The following is a 19,470-nucleotide window of genomic DNA, read 5'->3' as shown; positions in this document are numbered from 1 at the left end:
ACAGGGTGGGTGATGTGGATTATGAAATACCCCCTCCTGTGTGGAGCCTTCCTGGGCATTAGGTAGAATCGAATCTCTTTTTTTTTTTTTTTTTTTTGAGATGAAGTTTTGCTCTTGTCGCCCAGGCTGGAGTGCAGTGGCATTATCTTGGCTCACTGCAACCTCTGCCTTCTGGGTTCGAGAGATTCTTCTGCCTCAGCCTCCTGAGCAGCTGAGATTACAGGTGCCCTCCACCACACCCGGCTAATTTTTATATTTTTAGTAGAGATGGGATTTCATCATGTTGGTCAAGCTGGTCTCGAACTCTTGGCCTCAAGTGGTCCACCTGCCTCAGCCTCCCAAATTGTTGGGATTAGAGGCGTGAGCCACAGTGCCCAGCCGAATCCCTTTCTTGTGCCCCAGTCACACTCATTTGCTGCCTTTATGTTCACACTTCATACTTGGCATCCAGACTGTAGAGAACAGGCAGGTAATGCCAATATGTGAATCTGCTGGAGTGACAATGGGGCATGGCGCCTGCAGTCACCTACAGTGTCCTCCCAAAGACACTCTGACTCAACTTTCTAAAAAGCACTGTTGGGCGAACCAACACAGATGTGGGCAGATTCTGCGTGGAGGTTTCCCGTGTGCAGCTTCTGCCTCTAGTGTTTTATGTCTTTATTGATACAATTCCTGGAGGGCAAGGACTGTGCCTGCTCTGCAGAAGCCTGGAACATCTTAGGGTCTTGAAAAAAGAATCGACCCCTGGAACATCTTAATATCTTCCATCTTGAAGCCAGCACTTAAGGAGTGGGACCCTCTGGGCCCGCCTCCTTCCAGTCCCACCTTCTAAGACCCCAGTGAACCTGGCACCTGAAGCTATAGCAAGAGACAGAAGCCAGTGCTCCTTGGGGTTTCGATGGGCCTGGGAACCACCACCTTCCCTGCCCGGTGGCCACACAGGCCCTGAGTCCGCCTGGATTCCGCAAGTTGTTCAGAACCGAAGAACCACACAGATCCGCTTGCTCGGTGCCTTCTCTACGTGTGCTCTTGCTTCTGCCTTCGGTCCCCCAGGCCTTTGGAAAGACTCATGCTTATGGTGGAGCTCAAACTCAACCTGTCAACCCAGTGATCGTGGCGATTAAAAAATATCTGGTCACAGCTAGACCCGGTAAATGAGCTTATTGTTCGGGAACACTCGTGATACATCAGGGAATTGGCAGGCCTTGCAGAAATTTCAGAGCAAGGCCAGACTGAGACCCCTAGAGGCCCTAGACATGCAAAGCATTGTGTGTGCCACCCCCCATACCTTAGGAAAAACAGAACGTTATGCTTCAGCATAGGAATAAGGAAGTCCAATGAGGAGGTTCTGATTTTTCTCATAATTATGTTAAGAGTAAGGAATGATGATCAGCATCTCCAGCACATCATCTACAAATGGTTATCCTTACTTTGCCCGCCTCTAAGCACTCACTTAGTTTTCCTCCTGGTAATCCAGCTGTATTCTGAGATCGGTCAGAGATATAATCGTCCTGGTCCAGGTTACACAGCTGGGGGATGGAGGAGCTAGGACTTGACCCCGGGCTGTCTGTCCGTAGTGCTTTTCAGCACATGGCCTCGCCTCCTTCAGAAGGCAGATGCTCGGATGAAGGGACAGTGACCAGATGGCTCCCAAGACTGCACCTGGAGCATGGCTGTCCCTTCAAGACGTAAACTAGCTGGACTGTGCTCCAAGGAGCCTCCTGTGGGAGTTGAATGGTCTGGAAACAAGACACAGGAAGAACAATCGAATAAATGATGGTCAAAATAGTAATAATTAAAAAAACAAGAGCAGCTGACATTTATGGAGCACTTACTATGTGCTTGTCTGAGGACTTCACGCAGATCAGCTGGATCAGAGCTCAGAGTGCTGTATATCTCCGTGAGGAGGACCAGGAGTGTCCACTCAGCCTCCAGGCACGTGGCACTGGTTTGTAGCTGTGATTTGGTTTAATGAGGCAATGTAGCTTGACTGAATAGGAAGGACAGCTGCCATGCTGTGTCATTTCCCAGAAGGGAATCCCAAGTTCCCTGTCTCAGTAACCTCAGGTGTCCCACACCTTTTGCCTCCCAATGACTCACTCCACCCCCTATTCCATTTCGAAGATCTCCATGTCTCTTTGCCTGGAGGTTTTCTGCGTTACTTACCCCCGCTGTAGGAATAGGTCAGTCTGCCTTCTGGGACCCCAGATGCTGTGGCCCTCCTACCTCTCTGTTTTTTGTCTTTTTTTTTTTTTGCAAGATGTAGATTAGAACTTGCCAAATTGTTCTTGGAAGAGAGTAAGAGGCAGAGTGCAAGCTGTAGGGAGTGGTGTGAGGGGAGTGCCAGGCGAAGCACACTCCAAGGTCACCGGGCTGTTGGCCCCTTCCTCTGGGAGGAGGGCCTTACCTTGCTTGGAATCATGGGCTTGGCGGGGAGGCTGGGCAAAGCAGGGGTGGGAGAGCACTCCAGCTCTGTCTGGTTCACCCCACCTTGTTCCTGGCTGCTCTGCCTCACCCTGGGCCCAGCGAGAGAAAGGTCAGGTGTGTTTGCCTGAGCCAGGGGAGGAGCTTTGGGAAAACCTGTCTCCAGGCCACAGAGAAGGAATGGCCACCTCTCTCCATTAGTGTGATTCATTGCTGTCACAGCTGAGCTCCAGGGGGGCAGACTCAGCCGGCTCAAGCCAACCAGCTGTTGATTTGATGGGGCCAGCCCAGCCCCGGGCCTGGTTGCACAACAGTGGGGCACCTGCCAAGGCAATGATGGCAGAGCAGGTGATGCTGTGATCACATGTCCTGAAGGACCTGGATGGCAGGGACTGGAGGGGGTGGGCCCCCCTGCACAGTCCAGAAGAATGGATTCCTACCTCTGAGCTGGGCGTGGAGACAGTCTGGTAGAGCCTGAGGCTCAGAACATCCCCAAGGTCCCTTCTGCTCTAACTGTGTGAGCTTGGAAAGACCCCAGCCTCTCTGTCAGTTTCCTTTTCTGAATAATCAAGTCTTTCCTAGCTTTGGGGTAAGCTGGGCCTCCTGCTCGCCATGTAACCCTGGAAAAGCCACTTAAGCCTCAGTTTCATCACCTATAAAATAAATGCATCAAGATCTTTTCTGTTATCTCACAGGGTCAAAGTGATACAATGGACATCGAAGCACGGTGACAGTTCTCCATGTAGCCATTATGCTATTAATGTTGGCATTCCTATCCATTTCCTTGTCTCCTCATTCTCTGATGGCCGGGTTCCTCTTGTCTCTGTTAGACTTGGGTTCATGTTCTGACCTGTTTGCAGACCACCTGCAGTGTCCTCTGTAAAATGGGCATCACACAGCCTGCCTGGCTGAATTGTTGGGAGGCTCTAAGCAGCTCTTTGGAACCATTGAGACCCTGGAATAGGGTGCAATTGCTGCCAAGTGTGGAGAGTGGGCACCAGGCTCAATGCAGGTACAAACATTGAACAGCTTACCCGACCCGAGGCCTCAGGGAGGCCAGGGACTTGGCAATCTGTGCTATAAATGAAGAGAATGGTGACACGGCCACATGCCGGCCATTCAAGCCATGTCAGTGGTATCCGGAAGGTGGTGGAGGGAAGGTAAGAGTAACCAGGGGTGGGCTTGCTCCGCGAGGTCTTCCCGGAGGCAGCGAGCCTCAAGCTGCTTTTCAGAGGTGAGAGGGAGTTTGGTTACTGGGAGGAGAAAACCAAGAAAAGCTGGAGAAGAATGGGCTCTGTTGTGGTTCAAGCCTGGACGTGAGTTCTGAGAACAGTCAAGAATGCATTTCTCTCCAAGGTATTCACTGTGGGGGAGGTGGGTCAAATGGGTTTGCCCTCGTCACCAGCTGGTGACCTTGACTCTTAGAGTACATTGCCCTTTGGCAGTTCTCAGAACCTCTGTGCACCATGGCTCAGGCCATCTTGAAGCCAACACTTAAGGAATGGACCCTCTGGGGCCCACCTCCTTCCAGCCCTGCCTTATAAGACCCCACTGACCTGGCACCTGCAACCATAGCAGGAGCCAGGAGCCAGCATTCCTCAGGATTCAAGACCTCTGAGTGAGACAAATGGGGCTTGGGAACTGCCACTTTCCCTGCCCAGTGGCCATACGGGTTATGCAGCTGAGGACTGACCTGGGCCGGGGGTCATGGCTTTCTAGGTGTTTCTGGCTTCTGCTTCACAGGAGCCCCTTTCCAGCTGCAAGCCAACACCAGGAGGAACTGATTTGAGGACCTGGAGTTCAAGGCTGTAAACTCCCACAAAGGCCAGAGCCGGTGGAGCTGGAGAACTCATTTTGGGAAGCTGGTGGTGAGGGCCTCTGCCTTTGATCACCAGGAAAACAGAGGTCAGCTGGATTCCAGCCTATTTCCTCCCTGCCCCACCATCTCAGCAATGACCACCCCAAATGACTACCCTGAGACTTAGGAGTCAGGAGACAAAAGGGAGTCCTGCTTGGGGGAGACAGGGGAGATGGAGGCCTCGCCACTGAGGGCACTGTCCCATCAGCTGTGACAGTGCTGACACACCCAAGAGTGGGCGCTGCCTCTCCCTACCTCCCAACATCTCCCAGAGCTCTGGGTCTTGGAGAGAACAGGAGAGCACTGCTGGATGCTCCTTTGTCTCCAGCCTGGAACCATCAGACAACGGAGGTTTCTTGGTTTTGTGTGGAGAAGAAAGGGAGGCTGGAGTTGCAGGGTGAGTGGTGGCCAGCAGGATCATGCCAGGGCAGTGTGCTCCCAGGGGCCTGCCTTAGAGATCACCGCAACTGGGGACTGAGCCAAGGGAAGGGATTACCGTGAGTGTTCTTGCCTCCTGGGGGCCAGCTCGGAGTAAGGAAAACACAGCCATCATTTTCTAGGACCTTCGCTGGCCAAACGCTTGACCTACCTTGTCTCTGTTCCCACAACAACCCTGCAAGGTAGGTGTTACTACCACATTTTACAGGTGGGAGGAGACCCAGAGGGGTGCCCTTGCCCAGGGTCAGGCAGTCCTCAGCAAAGTCTCAGGATGCAAGGGGAGTTATGCACGGGTGTGTCCAGCCCTCAGGGTGCCTTGCATGGAGAGGTCTAGGAGGAGAGACCCTCCTGAACTGAGCTGCTCTCAGGAACATGGGCCACAGGTGGAAGGGCCTCAACCTCTCTGCAGGAGAGCAGGTGTCTCAGAAAGGGGCTCCCTGTCCCCAGTGCTAACTAGGACCTGTGCTAGCTGGGGGAGGACAGGAAGGAAGTCTGAGAAGGACTTAAACGTGAGTGAAGCGAGAGGGGTGGGACCTGCTTGACTTAACAAATGACTGGGCTTCCCCCAAAGAACAAACAGGACAATTTCTGAAAATTACTGCAGGGCTAGAGAAGGAATGGGAGGTTAGGGGAGGGGGGGGGATGGGGTGCAAGAGGAGTGAGAGAGAACACCCTGAGAGGGACTCTGGGGGAGCTGTCAGCAAGGTGAGGGTTGATGCCTCTGTGAGGGCAAATCGGGTCTTGTGACTCCTCACAGGGCAGGCGACAGCATGGAAGGAGGCTGCCTGAGGCAAGTACTGGATCTGCCTGCAGCATGGGAGAAGTGATTTCCCCTCTATCCTGTCCCCATTTTTGCCTGATTTTTGCCTGGGACTGATTCATTCATTTAATAAAACTGGGTCCCACGATGCGCTGTTCCAGGCACGGGGGAATGAACAAACAAAAAAAAATCCTTGCTCTCCTGGTGCTTAAATTTTAGTTGGGAGAGGGACAAACAAGATAAGGGAAATACGTACCTTAGGTAAGAATAAGTGCCACAGAGGAAAAGCCAGGCTGAGGCGGTGGGTGTGAACATTTTATAAAGGGATGCCCAGAATCGGGGCTTTGAAGAAAGCCCTGAAGGCAGTGTGCGCTGAGCAGGAAGCCCTGTGGAGGGTGAGCATTTAGGAAGCGGAAACAGCCCATGCGGAGGTCCTGGAGGGTGAGGGGCGTCAAGAAGGCCAGCATGGCTGGAGCAGAAAGCAGGGCGGGGAGGTGAGGGACCAGCTCACAGGTGCCTACAGCCAGAATAAGAAGGGCTTCTTGGCTAGGTGCGGTGGCTCGCGCCTGTAATCCCAGCACTTTGGGAGGCCAAGGCGGGCAGATCACCTAAGGTCAGGAGTTCGAGACCGGCCAACATGGCGAAACCCAGTCTCTACTAAAAATACAAAAATGCAAAAATTACTGGGTGTGGTGGTGGCTCCTGTAATCCCAGCTACTTGGGAGGCTGAGGCAGAATAATCGCTTGAACCCAGGAGGCAGAGGTTGCAGTGAACTGAGATCGCGCCATTGCACTCCAGCCTGGGCAACAAGAGCAAAACTCCATCTCAAAAAAAAAAAAAAAAAAAAAGGGCTTCTTTTTGGGACACACAAAGATTTTATGTATCATCCGAGCCCTCTCTGAGGATTTTGAGCAGGAAAGGGAGCCACTTTTAAAGGGAGGGGTTTGGATGGGATGGCTTTGGTGTCCTTTCTGGTCGGGCCATCAATCACACAGGGCTCTGAGATAGAGATGTCTTCCTTCACAACACTGGGGGCAGGCAGGGAACAGAGTGTGTATACAGGCAGGGTGGGTGGGGGGATTTGGCTGAGAGCTCCACTTTTCTGGACCACTTAGAATATGTTTGGACCAGGTACCTCTAAGTCTCACCCAGCCCCGAGGTTTGTCAACTTCTCTAATCCCAGCTTGGGGAATTTCCACTCAGCCGCTCTGGGCTGAGTGGGCAGGTTTCCACTTGGGAGCATGGGACAGGCCCGCCCGCCAGCCGAGCTGTTACCCACCCCAGGGCAGGTCTGGCCCTGCCTCCAGGGTGGTCTGGAGGGAAAGGTGCAGACAGCCTGGAGTCAGGGCTGTGCTCAGGGGCCCCAGCGCCGATCTCAGCCCATCCTGATAACAAATAGCACCTCTTAGACCTCCTGGTCTCCATTTCAGCCCTGAGAGGGCTCCCTGGGACGTCATGAGTCCTCCCCTCAGGACAGGGAGTGTTGCAAAGGAGGGACAGAGAGGCGGGAGTCAGAGTGACCAGAGCCTGGGTCAAAGGCTGGGGCCAGAGCCAGTCCCTCCCAACTCTGCTTCTCAGTGTCTGCGTTGGGGTGGCCGTGCCAGGGCGGCTACAGGAACCTGAGGGAGACCCTGTGGTCCCAAGTCAGCCACACAGAGACTGCTCACTGTGGCTTTGCTGTGGGCAAGGCCTTGGTGGCTGAGGAACAGAGACTGCCTGGACAGTGTAGTGGGCTGCCCTGCGTGGTAGGACACCCTGCCTAGTGGGCTGCCCTGCCTGGTGGGGCTCCCTGTGGCTCCCTGCTGGCTTCTGGCTCTGACCCTGCCCTGGACCTAGCAGTGCTGTCTTCTGGCCATTCCCCTCTGATACCAACCAGCACCCCCAGAGGCCTCATTAGGCTGCTGGTGTCTCCAGCTGAGCCCTCTGAGATGTAGCAGGCAGGCCTGACATCACAGCCTGGGTGAGTCACTGCGGGCTGAGTGAGGGGGTCCCAGCTGAGGAAAGGGCAGGCCGCAGGAGCGGCCCCCATCACAGCTCCGGCTCCCAGCCCCGCAGCTGCTCCCCATCTCTCTGCCAACTACCAGAATGACACAGGAAGCTGGGGCCGGTGCCTCAGGTCCCAGGACAGGGTCTGGAAACCATTCCCACCCCTCTGAGAGGCTGCAGCTGTGCCTCCCAGTCTCAGGGGATGCCTAGCTACAGACTGGGGTCTTGGGAAGGATACCTCAGGGCAACGGCCCAGCTGGACTGGAGGATGGAGGTGCAGCAGAGTAAAGCTCAGAGGACCCACACATGCCCCTGAAAGTCTCCCTCAGCCGCCACCAGCCCAGGGTCCTGGGGAAGAGTGGGCTCCTCGATTCCTCCTGGCTCCTATACCCTTTTTGGGCACCCTGGGCTGGCTGCAGTATGGAGCCCCTCGGGGGAGAGGGCCAGGGTGGGGGCTGTGGTTGGCTCTGCTGCATCTGACAGCTTCCCCATCCTCAGGCGCCAGGTGGAGGTCAGAGAATCTCCCCTGGCTTTCACGTGGATCCCTTGCCCCGACCTGCCCCAGCAAGTGGGCACGAGGTAAGGGCTCCTTTGCCAGCCCCTCCTCCCTGCCTGTGTCTCTTCCTGTTTGTGGGCTCACCTGAAGTGTGAAGAGGGGGAGTGCCACTCTCCATCCAGGCCCCAGGCAAGCAGCACCTCCCTGCTCTCCTGCACTCCTGGACACAACCAGCAGCTCCTGCCATGGACAGGTACCTGGGTGAGTCCTCTGAGCCCCATTCCTCCTCCCTGCTCAGGCTCTAACACAGCTGCCAGCCCCGTCCCTTTCAAGTGCACCCACAAGCTCCCCAGAGTGCAGGAAAAGCAGAAAGGAAGAGAGGCAGAATTTCCAAAAAAGAGCATCTCCATATGGAGTCACCGGCCTGCTGTGACGTGTGCAGAGCATATCTGAGCTGCGAGGGCTGGGAAGGCAGCTTGTTCAACCGCCTCATTTGCTTGTCTGTCCATCCGTCCATTAGAGATGCAGGAACTCAGAAGCCAGACTGCTGGCTTCAAATCTTGGCTGCCCTACTCTCTGGCCATCTGACCTCTGGCAAGTTATTTAACTTATCTGGGCCTCAGTTTCTTCCTCTATGAAATGGGGTGATAATAATGCATTCCTTACCTTATAAGAGTCATTGTGATGACTAAAGAATTAATTTCTGGCCGGGCGCGGTGGCTCACGCCTGTAATCCCAGCACTTTGGGAGGCCAAGGCGGGCGGATCATCTGAGGTCAGGAGTTCGAGACCAGCCTGACCAACACGGTGAAACCCCCGTCTCTACTAAAAATACAAAATTAGCCGGGCTTGGTGGCGCATGCCTTTAATCCCAGCTACTCAGGAGGCTGAGGCAGGAGAGTCACTTGAACCCGGGAGGCGGAGGTTGCAGTGAGTCGAGATCACACCATTGCACTCCAGCCTGGGTGACAAAAGTGAAACTCCGTCTCAAAAAAAAAAATTAATTTCTGTAAAGTGCTTGAAACGGTGCCTTGCACACAGAGTTTAAAAATGCAGCCATCAACTAGCTTTCCCTATTGCTTCCTATTCATCTATCTATTGATCGATCTATCATCCATATCTATCTATCTATCTATCTATCTGTCTGTCTGTCTGTCTGTCTGTCTATCTATCTATCTATCTACCTATCTATCCATCCATCCATCCATCCATCTGTAGGTGCCTCCCTATGCACCTCCTCCCCCCGCAGTGGGAGCCCTTCCATCCACACTGCAGCTTTGCTTGCAACCAGGGTAAATATTACCTGGCACTGTTAATGTTTAATGCTCCCACCTCATCCCCAGCCATCCCACCAAGGAGCAAAGACAGCAGGAAGAGGCAAGTGGAGACAGTCCATTTGGCTGGGGAAATGACTGGATTGTCAATGGATAGATAGATAGATAGATAGATAGATAGATAGATAGATAGATGGATAGATAGATAGATAGATGGATAGATAGACAGACAGACAGATGAATTCATTTAACTTCCCACTTATTTTTACATCTCTTATTATTCCCAAAAGAATCCATGCTTACAAATATAGACAAAATGCAATAAGATAACACAATCCTGTATAATAAAGGGAGCACCCTTGTCTTGTGTGGAGATGGCAGTAGCTTTGGTAGCACATATTGGAGGATCTGGGCTTTCTACCTCCAGTTTGCCATTAACTGTGTGTTTCAGGCAAGTCCCTTCACCTTCCTGCCCTCGGTTTTTCTGTTGTACCCAGTGGGGATGATGACACGCCCTGGCCACCTCCGGGGGCTATTGTGCAAAGCAAATGAGCAGCCTCAAGTTTCTTTATCTGTGAAACGCCGTTAGCAGGAATTAAGTGCTGCAGTGCATGCCAAGAGCCTGGCACGTGGTCCATCTTCACCAAACGCTGGCTCTGCTGTGATGTTTGCATGAATATATATTTCTTGGCTCCGGAAGCAGAAGGGAGCTGAATGGGTATTGCAGTGCCTGGTCTGCAGGGCCATGACATTCTCTCCATCTCACTCATTCGTGCCCATTTTCATTGGAGGGTGGCTGGCTTTTCCGTGTCCAACAGCAAACATTTGCCAAAGGCTAATGCTTGTTATTTCTTCAATCAACACACATATAACAGTAACAATGATGCCACTCACTGTGCGCCAGGCACCGGGATACGCTCTTTGCATGCAATATCTCACTTCCCCTCACAACCACCCTAGGAGCTGGGTACTGCGCCCATTTTACAGATGAGGAGACTGAGGCACAGAGGGGTGAAGTAATTAACTGAGACCATACGATCAGCAAGTGAGAGGGCCAGGGTATGAACTCAATTGCCAAGCCCTGCCCCTGCTTGGGGAGGATTCATGGATACAGTGGCTCCCTTCAGAAGGGCTCAAGCTCCCCTGGTGGCCGCTGGCCACTGACCTTGGCTCTTTGGTGGCCACTGGGCTTAGCCTTTTCTGGAGGCCAATTCAATGGACTAGGACTCAACGAGGATTCTACAGTACCTGCAGCTACTCGGCACAGGAGTCCTGGGGTGAAGGAGGTCACAGCGGAGTGGGGAGGCTGCCTGCAAGGTGTGGAAAGCACTGCCTCCTGCAGCAGGAGGCCTGATTGTCAGTCTCCACTTCCCCCACACTGGCTGTGTGACCCTGGGCAAGGCCCCTACCTCTCTGTGCCTTAGACACCTGCTTCATCAGTAAAATGGGAAAGATAAAGCTTGAGGAGAAAACAATGAGGAAAGTGCTTGGTAAACCATAAACGCAGGAGGTTTGCCCCGCGATGAAAGTCTTGCTCCGTCCTTAAGGATCCTGCATGCTCCATGGTAAACTGGCCAGGAAACAATCCGAGAGCCAGGCCACATGGTGGTAGGAGGAAGTGCCGGGGCGGCAGGGAAGGATAAATTAGTTGGGGATGACTGAAGCCCTTCCGACTGAGGTGTAACCTGCAGGGTGCATGTTGATGGGTGAATAGGATGACAGATGAAGTGCCCTTCTGAAGGATCTACTGCTGGTCAGCTTCGGCGGTTCTCCAGGGATGTGGTGGGGGGGCAGTGGGCCAGGCTCCTAGGGACCACTGCAGGAAAGCCTCCAATACCACATAAGGAGCACCAGCTGCAGTGGTGGCATCCACGGTGGCTGGTGCGGTGGGCCCTGCCTGGGCTGGGGGCTGCTGTGGGACACTGCCCCCAGAAGCTCCCAAGTACAGTGTACACTGAACAGCTTGTGCAACTTCCACTTTGCTGTTTCCATCACCCCAGCTGTAGCTTCCCCAGCTGGCAGAACAGCACCACTGCTGACCCATCCCAGCCCTTCTCTTTGGAAATTTCCTTTGGGAGGGTTTGGAAACTCAGCCAGCTCCTCCCTGCCCCTGCCTCCCCATGCACGTCCTCACCCTGCAGCAGGAGCCCCTCCATCCACACTGCAGCTTTTCTTGTGACCAGGGTAAATATTACCTGGCACTGTTAATGTTTAATGCCCGCACCTCATCCCCGGCCACCCCGCGGAGGCAGCCAGACACTCTCCAAAAAGCAGAGACAGCAGGAAGAGGGGAGTGGAGGCAGCCCATTCGGCTGGGGAAATGACTGGGTTGTCAATGGACGGTGGTGAGTGTGCTGGTGTGTGTGCCCGGGCATGTGCGATGCTGGGTGGCTCTGATTGGCCTGCCTTTGTGGGGTCAGCTGGACCCTACTCTTCCCTCTCCTGCCACCTCAGCCTTCACAGTACCCAGCCCCTCTTCCTGTCGGCCTCCTCTCTAAGAAAATTTGCAACTTAAAGGAGGATCCTGCTTTAACCCCAAAGAAAGATAGCTTGAGTGGCAGAAAGGCAGCAGATAGAAGCTGGAGGGCTGAGCGTCCCTCCTCGGCCTCCTGGTACACACCCGCCCTGAGTTCAATGCATCTTGCTAGACCGTCTGAACTTGGGCAGGAGACAGACGGGGTCCATCTGGCTGGGGAAGGAGCAGGCCCGTCTGGTCAGCCTTCCTAGACTGGATTTGGGGTGAGAGCCCCCCAAGTTCAAGTCACACTCCCCAAAGGCTTCCTGTCACAGGAACTGACTCAGGCCTGGAAACCAAGAGGGGCACTTGCTGACAGAGGTGGGTTTTGAGCCAGATGCAGAAAGGGGAGGGTGCTGGGCAGGGAGGGTCTCAGCAAGCGGCTCAGGCCAGGTGGCCACGGAGGAGGAGGTTTCCTGGGGTGTGTGGGGAAGCCTTGGCTGGGGTCTAGCTGTTGCTCTGACACTTAAATCCCCATATGACCTTGAACAAGGCCTGAACCAAATCTGGGAAGACAGCCCTGGCGGCCTTCTGTGTGGGACCTGGTTCCTTCATGGCCTCCCTGAGCACCCAGCACCTCAGGCCTGTCAGGATGGGCACTGACTCTTCCTGGCCTGTCCTTTCCTGGCCCAAGGACTGGCCACTGGGGACAGCTGGGCTTGCCAGACCCTGAGTCTCACCACTGCCCAGGGGCACAGTTTGGCACAGCCGGGAAGGTGCTGACTTGAGCATTCCTTCCTCCTGGAGCTCTACTTCTCTGGTGCAAGAAGGGGCTCCAGCAGGGCAGGAAAGAGTAGTGGCCCTCAGCTGTGGCACGTCCTGGCCAGGCCACCGTCTGGCTGTCCGGGGCAAGTGTACTCAGTTGCAGGGCACCACTGTGGGACCTGCCTGCTGAGCAGCTCCAAATCCGGGGGAGGCCACCGGAGGCAGGGGCAGGAGCTTGCCTCTAACGGGCTCCTTCCCTCCTGCCATTGAGAGGCGGCAGATGAAAGGGCTTATGCACCTCCATTCTCAGCCCCCTGCTGCCTGGGTTCAAACCCCAGCTCTACCCCTGACTTGCTGTATAACTGTGGGGGAATTACTTCTCTGTACTTCCACCCTCTCGTGGATTACACCAGAATGACATCGATGCCTCATAAGGTTGCCATAATGGTTAGGTGAGTTAGGGTTTTGTTAGCTTTTGCCCGGTGCCTGACCAGCACTATATATTGTTTCTTAACTAGATCTGCTTCCCCTGAGGATGGTAACGTAGGACAGGAGGTCTGTCTCAGCTTTCATTAGGACTTTGAACAAGTCTACACGCTGGGCTCGGCTTCCTCCTTCTGTCTGATAAACTTTAAGTTTCTGTTTTATTTATTCACGCATTTCCCAAATACCTGCTAAGCACCTGACAGCCAAATGGTCCTGTGGAGAGAGGCTGCTGGGAGTCTAATGGGAGAGGCCTCTCCTGGCCTTTTCTACCATGGTAAGAATCAAGGAGCAGGAGAGAGCCACCCTTCCGGAGTGGTCAGAGGCCCCCCAGACAGCACGGATCCATCCCCCTCGGACACCCGACATTTTGTCCCCAGTTGACTGTGTCTGAAGCCGCCTAGAGCAGAAGCCTTCTGGCAATGGTTTTAGCAACACCCTCGCTCCCAGCCTCCCCTCGCCTGCTTGGACCCTCGAGGGTCCTCTGGGAAGGGAAGGACAGGGAATTCCAGCTGTTCCTGTGACTAGCTCACCATCGGTCACTCCTCTCATCCCACCTCTGGCTCTCTCCTAGGCGGCAGCCCCAAGGGGGACGTGGACCCGTTCTACTATGGTAAGCCTGGGCCCCTGTGCACCCTTCCTGAGCCCTCAGGACCCCTTCCACCAAGCAGCTGCCTCTCCCAGCCCTGGGTCCATGCTCTGTGCCCCTTATCTCCCCTGGTTACCGCGGGCTGCTGTGGGCGGGCTGCGGGGAGAGACAGCCGCTGGGATGGACCACCCATCCCGCTCCTCTTGCCCTCTCTTTCCGGAGACTATGAGACTGTCCGAAATGGGGGCCTGATCTTCGCTGGACTGGCCTTCATCGTGGGGCTCCTCATCCTCCTCAGTAAGTGGGGTGGCCTCCAGGGAAGGGCTGCTGGCCAGGGCACATCTCTTCTCAAGACCGCTGAGCAGGCTGGCTTTTGGGAGTTGCCAAGGGAGGGGTGAGCCTCCTCACTACACCCCCCCACTGCAGGATGTGGGAATGGGTGCCCCGTGGGGTGCCAGGCTCTGGGAGCACAGTGTGAGGTTCCCTCTTGCTCAAGTGCACCCTCCAGTGGGCCTGGGAGGAGGCGCGGAGGTGAGAGCGAACCCACGGGGTAACTGGGTAACCGGAGGGCCAGGCAGGGGGACTAGGCCCCCCACTGCTAACCATGGTCCCAAACTCATCTGTTAAATAGGGATGATCCCACCTGCCTCACAGGATTAGGGCTAGCATCCAAAGACACGGCAGTCAGGACAGCGCTCTAAGAATGGTCCAGTGCAGACTCGGAGTGTTCTAGGGGAAACAAAGAGACTTATGTATCCTCAAGCCCCAAGAGACACACAGCAGGAGCTTAATAACTGCACATTGACTTGTTTTGGTGCAACCCAAAGAAAAATACACAGAAAACACAACCCATGGAAAGAAGATACAGTAAGCACACCTGTGGGCTCTGGAATTGTAATGCACGTGTGCCACTGCCACCCCACCCCAAGGCTCCGGCCACAGTCCTGCAGGTCACCCCATTTTCCTGTGTTGCCCATGGCAGCTCCTGGAGGGTAGTCCCGGGTGAGGGCTGAGCACATAGGCACAGGAGGCAGGTGGCCTAAGCAAGGGGTTCCACTTTGGACTTGCTGCCATCCTTCTCCAGGTATTCATCGGGCAGCTGTGCTGGGGGCACCATGATGGCCCAGTCTCTGCTGATGCTCTCCATATGCCAACAGCCCACCGTGGATCTGCTCCAGTAAATATTTGCTGACTGACTGACTTAGGCTCTTGAATGCCTATGGTCCAGCCTTATATAAAGAGAGAGAAGGCTGGGTATGGTGGCTCATGCCTGTAATGCCGGCATATTAGGAGGCCAAGGTAGGAGGATCTCTTGAGACCAGGAGTTTAAGACCAGCCTGGTCAATACAGTGAGACCCGATCTATAAAAAAAAAAATTTTTTTAATCAGCTGGGCATGGTGGCATGTGCCTATAGTCCCAGCTACTTGGGAGGCTGAGGCAGGAGGATTACTTGAGCCCAGGAGTTTGAGGCTGCAGTGAGCTATGATCCTACCACTGCTCTCCAGCCTGGGTGACAGAGTAAGACCCCGTCTCAAAAAATAAAATAAAATAAAAGAGTCAAACGTGGCCTCCAAGCCTGACCCTGCAGTGGTACTGGCAGGAGGGAGGTAGGAGAGACTGGAAGAATTTTGAGTCTTCCAGGGTCTCCTTGGAAAATTAGTCCATGGAAACAAATCTACTTTTCTCTTTTCAAGGCAGAAGATTCCGCTGTGGGGGCAATAAGAAGTGCAGGTGAGCGCTGCCTGGGGTGACCGATGAGGGGGTCGGGGCTGGAGAAGGAGGGGCGGGCTGAGGATTTTGTCTCTGACACAGTGGAGGATCCCCAGCCTCAGGGATCCCTGGACCTACCCCTCCCCCTGCCCTCTCACCTGTTGCTTTTCCTTCCCCCACCAGGCAAATCACTGAAGATGAGCTGTAACAGCAGGTATGCTAGGAGGGCCCGGGGAAGGTGGTGGGAGGGCAGGGCAGGCTCGGGAGCAACAGGGAAGAATTCTGGCTCCTGGACTGGGTAAAGAAGAATTTTAGGGTCGTGCACACATCAGCCAGGTGGTCTGTCACCCATCGTGTGTTTAAAATGATTGCCAAGGGCCTGGCGTGGAGTGTGGGCCGCAGGAGATCACAGAGCAGCCCTGGAGAAAAGTGAGATGGACAAGGGGGAAAAAAAACCCCAACCTCTGCTGCCTCCTGCCCAACCCCATCCTGCCTTTGTCTTCTCAGCCTCGGCGGTGCCACCCACTGCACTGCGGCCAGCTGGGAAGCCAAGCATGGCCCTGCCTCTGGCGCCTCCCCTTCTTCCCTGGGCTGTAGACCTTTGTCCCGTCACTGCCAGCACTTGGGCTGAAGGAAGCTCCAGACTCAATGTGACCCCCAGGTGGCATCACCACCTCCTGCCCCCCGCCACCTCATGCTTATAATAAAGCCGGCGTCTCTGCTTCCCTCGCCTGCCTGCCTGTCTCCCTCCTCTGTCACCACCAGCCTCTCCAAGTTCAAGTACAAATACAGCCAGGTCTCATTTGTTTTTTCAATTAATTGCTCAGGCACCTGTCTGCCTGTAAAAGCAAGAAGTTCAGTGTTGTCATCTGTAGGCCACTCCTTGCACCCCCTGAACTGGCAGGAGCCCTGGGGACAGAGGCCTCAGCCTGGCTTTTATACACCTGGGAAGTCTGAAAGGCCCAGGGGGTCAAAACCACAGCCCATTGGATACCCATGAGGCCTCTGCCCCAGGCGCCACTGTTGGGTTCCTGGAAGCGACCCTGCCTAGGAGTTGCTGCGGAGAGGCCCCAGGCTACCAAGATGGGCCTGTGTGTGGTCACATTCCTGTGCTCTGCCATTTTCTACATATATACCCCTGGGCCAGGGTGGGTGGGTCCAGGGGGCCTGGTGCTGGGCCTCTGCACGTGTCCTGAAGGAGCCAGCCCTCTTCCCAGCCCCCTCCTGGTACTAAGCTCGGGCCACCTCTTTCCACTCTTGGGGCCACCTATTTGGAGGCTTGGCTAATTCCAGGGCCTGGGGCCAGGGAACAGATGGTGAGAGTGAGACCACTGTCACACTTGCTCCAGCCCCTGTCCATGCAGGCAGGGACCCACCCAGGGCAGCCTCAGCCTGAGATGCTGCCAGTCGCTCCACCCAGTGCAGACTCCTAATGTGCCTGACTCCTAATGCCCATGCCCCCTTGCTGTGAGTCCAAGGCCGTGGCCATGCAGGGAGGCCTCTGGGAGCTTCTGCACTCAGGAAGGAGCCCACCTTTCCTCTCCCTCCCTTCACTCAGAGGCCTCTAAGCCTGGAGGGATTGTGGGATTCTGGCACCACCTAGCGTCTGGCTTCCTTATCTGGGCCTGCAAGCTTTTGAGGGAGGGGAGGGGAGAACTGGCAGGGGAACCAAGCTACAGGAGCAGGAAATGAACAGGGGGTGTTTGGGGGCCAGAGGCAGGATGGACCCCGCTCCACTTGGGAATTAAGCTCTTTGTCTTAATCCACTGCCCCCAGTCCCTGATAACCACCAACTCTCCTAGAAACACAGAAGGCTTGAGCAGGGAAGGGTCCTTAGAGAGCAAAACAGACCATCTTCAATTACAGAAGGGGAAAATGAGGCTCTAAGAGAGGCCGTGGCTTGTCCAGAGTGACATGGCCAGCCTGAGTCAGAGCCAGAGGTAAAATTAGGTCTCTGGCTCCCCTTCCAGAGCTCTTCCCACCACACGAACATCCAAAGGACGGGAAGTGGTTGGTGGGGCAGGGAGGTGGACTCCCCACTGACTGCCTGTGGGTTTGGAGAGTGAAGGGGAAACAGAGAAGGCCTGGGGTTGGGGGGAGAAACTCCAGAGGAGACCAGGAGCCAGGCAGGGGAAGGCCAGGTGACTTACAACTCAGCACCAAGTCCTTGTGACACCTCACTCCAAATGTGGACTCATTGGTGTAGGCCAAACCCTTAAACGGAATTCAGTTTTTCTTTGCAGGAGATAGAGGCACACACTTGAGCTCTCCCTTGAGGGTGGGAGAAATGAACACGAATGGAGCAGGTCCAGCCAGGGGGATTTTCAGGAGGAGGGAGGCTTCCAAAGCCTCTTGGACGCAGCAGCAAGGCAAACAGGAAGAGGGGGTATTCAGACCTGTGGCCCACCCCAGGAGAAGAGCACTGGAGAAGAATCACGTTTCTAGAATGTTCTAGAATGTTCCATACAGAGGACAATCCAGCCTGCCACCCTCAGAGGGAAATTCCACCTGCTCTGGATGAGTCACTTCCCTTCGCTGACCCTGCCTCAAGGCCTCCCTCCTTGTGAAATGTAAGGCTTTATCAGGTCTGAACCTGAGGGGCTTTTCAAACCACCACGTACCCAGATTCCCCCAGCCCGGTTGAATATGAGGTTTGGGGGGTGGCCTCTGCAGGCAGAGGCTTAAGGAGCCCCATTGCCCCAGGTGGCATTCAGAGGCCTGGGACCTGCTTCCTAGCCAGGACTCTTGTGAACATTTCCCTTCTCTCTCCAGAAAGGTCACATGGGCTGGCAGTTACTGAACTTTCACTTCACTTTGGGATTTTCCACAATTCAGACCTGCATTGAGTCACAAAGATCTACCAAGCCTGGGAAATGATTGGGTGAATTACTCTTAATCACACAACTCCGACCACGACAGCCTCCGTCTGAGGGCGCAATTCCCTTTCGACCACCAGAGGGAGCATGTGGCTTGCGCCGAATCCCCTCCAAATGCGTGTTTTCAACTCAGTCTTTCCAAGGGCCTTTGCCGGGAGGAGGGGCTCCTGGCTCCTGAATGGTCCGCCCGGTGCCCTGATTTCCTAGGAAAGCCCTCAGCTCTTCTCATTCCGCTTGTTCACCCCCCAGGTACAGCGCTTGCCCCACTCTGGGGTAATTCTTGGCTGTGGGGTCTTAAGTGCTCATTCCTTCCCAGGGGCAGAGACCCCACGTGATCTACACATCTTCCCCAACACGTGGGGAGCGGCGACGTCTCTAACCCTGTAGTCTGAGTAAATCAACGACAGTAGGACATGGGGAGGGACAGAGAAGTCAAGCAGGGACGTTTGTGGGGTGGGAGGGGAAAGAGGCTTTGCCTGAATAGCGCTTCTCAACCCCAGCTGCAGTGAGTCTGATTCAACTGATGGGGCATCGGTGGTTGTTCAGCCTCCCCAGGTGAACTCGAAGTGGAGCAAAAGGTGACAGTCACGGCTTAGTAGGTGGGCGTGGCCAGGTGAGGGTGAGGGGAACGCAAGCGGAGCAGGTGAGGGCCCAAGGGAAACTGGACTTGTTTCACCGTCTGGGGAGAGGGCAGGTAGCTCTGCCCTGCCAGCCCTGGGAGAGCACTTCCAGAGCCCCCAGGCCCAGAGGTGCTGGCCTTGGGCAATGGGGTTGCAGGGTCTCTGCTAAGTCTGCTGAGTCCTGGCCTTCCTCACAGCACCCATGAACAGGAAGAGCGGGGTAGGAAGCCCAGAGAGGGCCAGGAGAATTAGCCTGTGAGCCAGCAGCTAGTCCCACCCCTATCCCTTGCTAAAGTGTCCACCATCCAAACCCATCCAGCCTCTGCACAGCTCCAGAGAAAGAGCCATGTGGGCACGGGGGCAGGAGGGCTTCTGCTGGGTTCTGGCAGGCACTCCCTGGCTGGGTGGCCTGGACTTCTCCATCAGAGGAAGAAGAGCCTCAGACAGGCCGATCTCTAGCTCCTACAGACCGATCTCCTATCCAGGGTGAGGGTGCCCCTGGCATGGGCCTCGTTTTTCTAAATGCTTTGGGACATCAGGAGAAATCTCCACCCTGCACCAGCAATTCTGAACTCTCTGTTGTACAGGAGCAAGGAAGGGGTGCCCCAAAGAACTGAGCGTCTCCACTGGCACTGCCTCTAGTGAAGGAAGTGGGCCCCCTGGACAGACAGGGGTGGGAGTGGAGGGAGTGAGGGGTGTTGTGCTGAAGAAAGGCCCAGGGCAGGGGGTGGTGTA

At 55.1% G+C, this 19,470-nt stretch overlaps 1 protein-coding gene across 3 annotated transcripts; it reads left to right on the top strand.

Moving 5' to 3' along the window:
• Positions 1 to 8,031: 8,031 nt before the first annotated feature.
• On the top strand, positions 8,032 to 15,967 carry FXYD2 (FXYD domain containing ion transport regulator 2). 3 transcript variants are annotated; one of them, XM_055273297.2, is made up of 6 exons: positions 8,032 to 8,224; positions 13,514 to 13,552; positions 13,751 to 13,825; positions 15,224 to 15,260; positions 15,423 to 15,453; positions 15,747 to 15,967. In XM_055273297.2, exons 1-5 carry the CDS (start codon positions 8,209 to 8,211, stop codon positions 15,445 to 15,447), a joined length of 192 nt encoding a protein of 63 aa, XP_055129272.1. In that variant the 5' UTR covers positions 8,032 to 8,208; the 3' UTR covers positions 15,448 to 15,453; positions 15,747 to 15,967. The 3 variants fall into 3 exon arrangements, with proteins under 3 accessions (XP_055129272.1, XP_055129271.1, XP_055129269.1); XM_055273296.2 differs by lacking the exon at positions 8,032 to 8,224 and adding an exon at positions 11,491 to 11,581; XM_055273294.1 differs by lacking the exons at positions 8,032 to 8,224; positions 15,224 to 15,260; positions 15,423 to 15,453; positions 15,747 to 15,967 and adding an exon at positions 11,557 to 11,581 and having other exon boundaries at positions 13,514 to 13,926.
• Positions 15,968 to 19,470: the final 3,503 nt, after the last annotated feature.

The sequence above is a fragment of the Symphalangus syndactylus genome, chromosome 3 (assembly GCF_028878055.3).
Source record: "Symphalangus syndactylus isolate Jambi chromosome 3, NHGRI_mSymSyn1-v2.1_pri, whole genome shotgun sequence".
In the NCBI taxonomy this organism is placed as follows: Eukaryota; Metazoa; Chordata; class Mammalia; order Primates; family Hylobatidae; genus Symphalangus; species Symphalangus syndactylus.
Note: the sequence above shows the minus strand (reverse complement) of the source record. Positions and strands in the feature narration are given on the sequence as shown.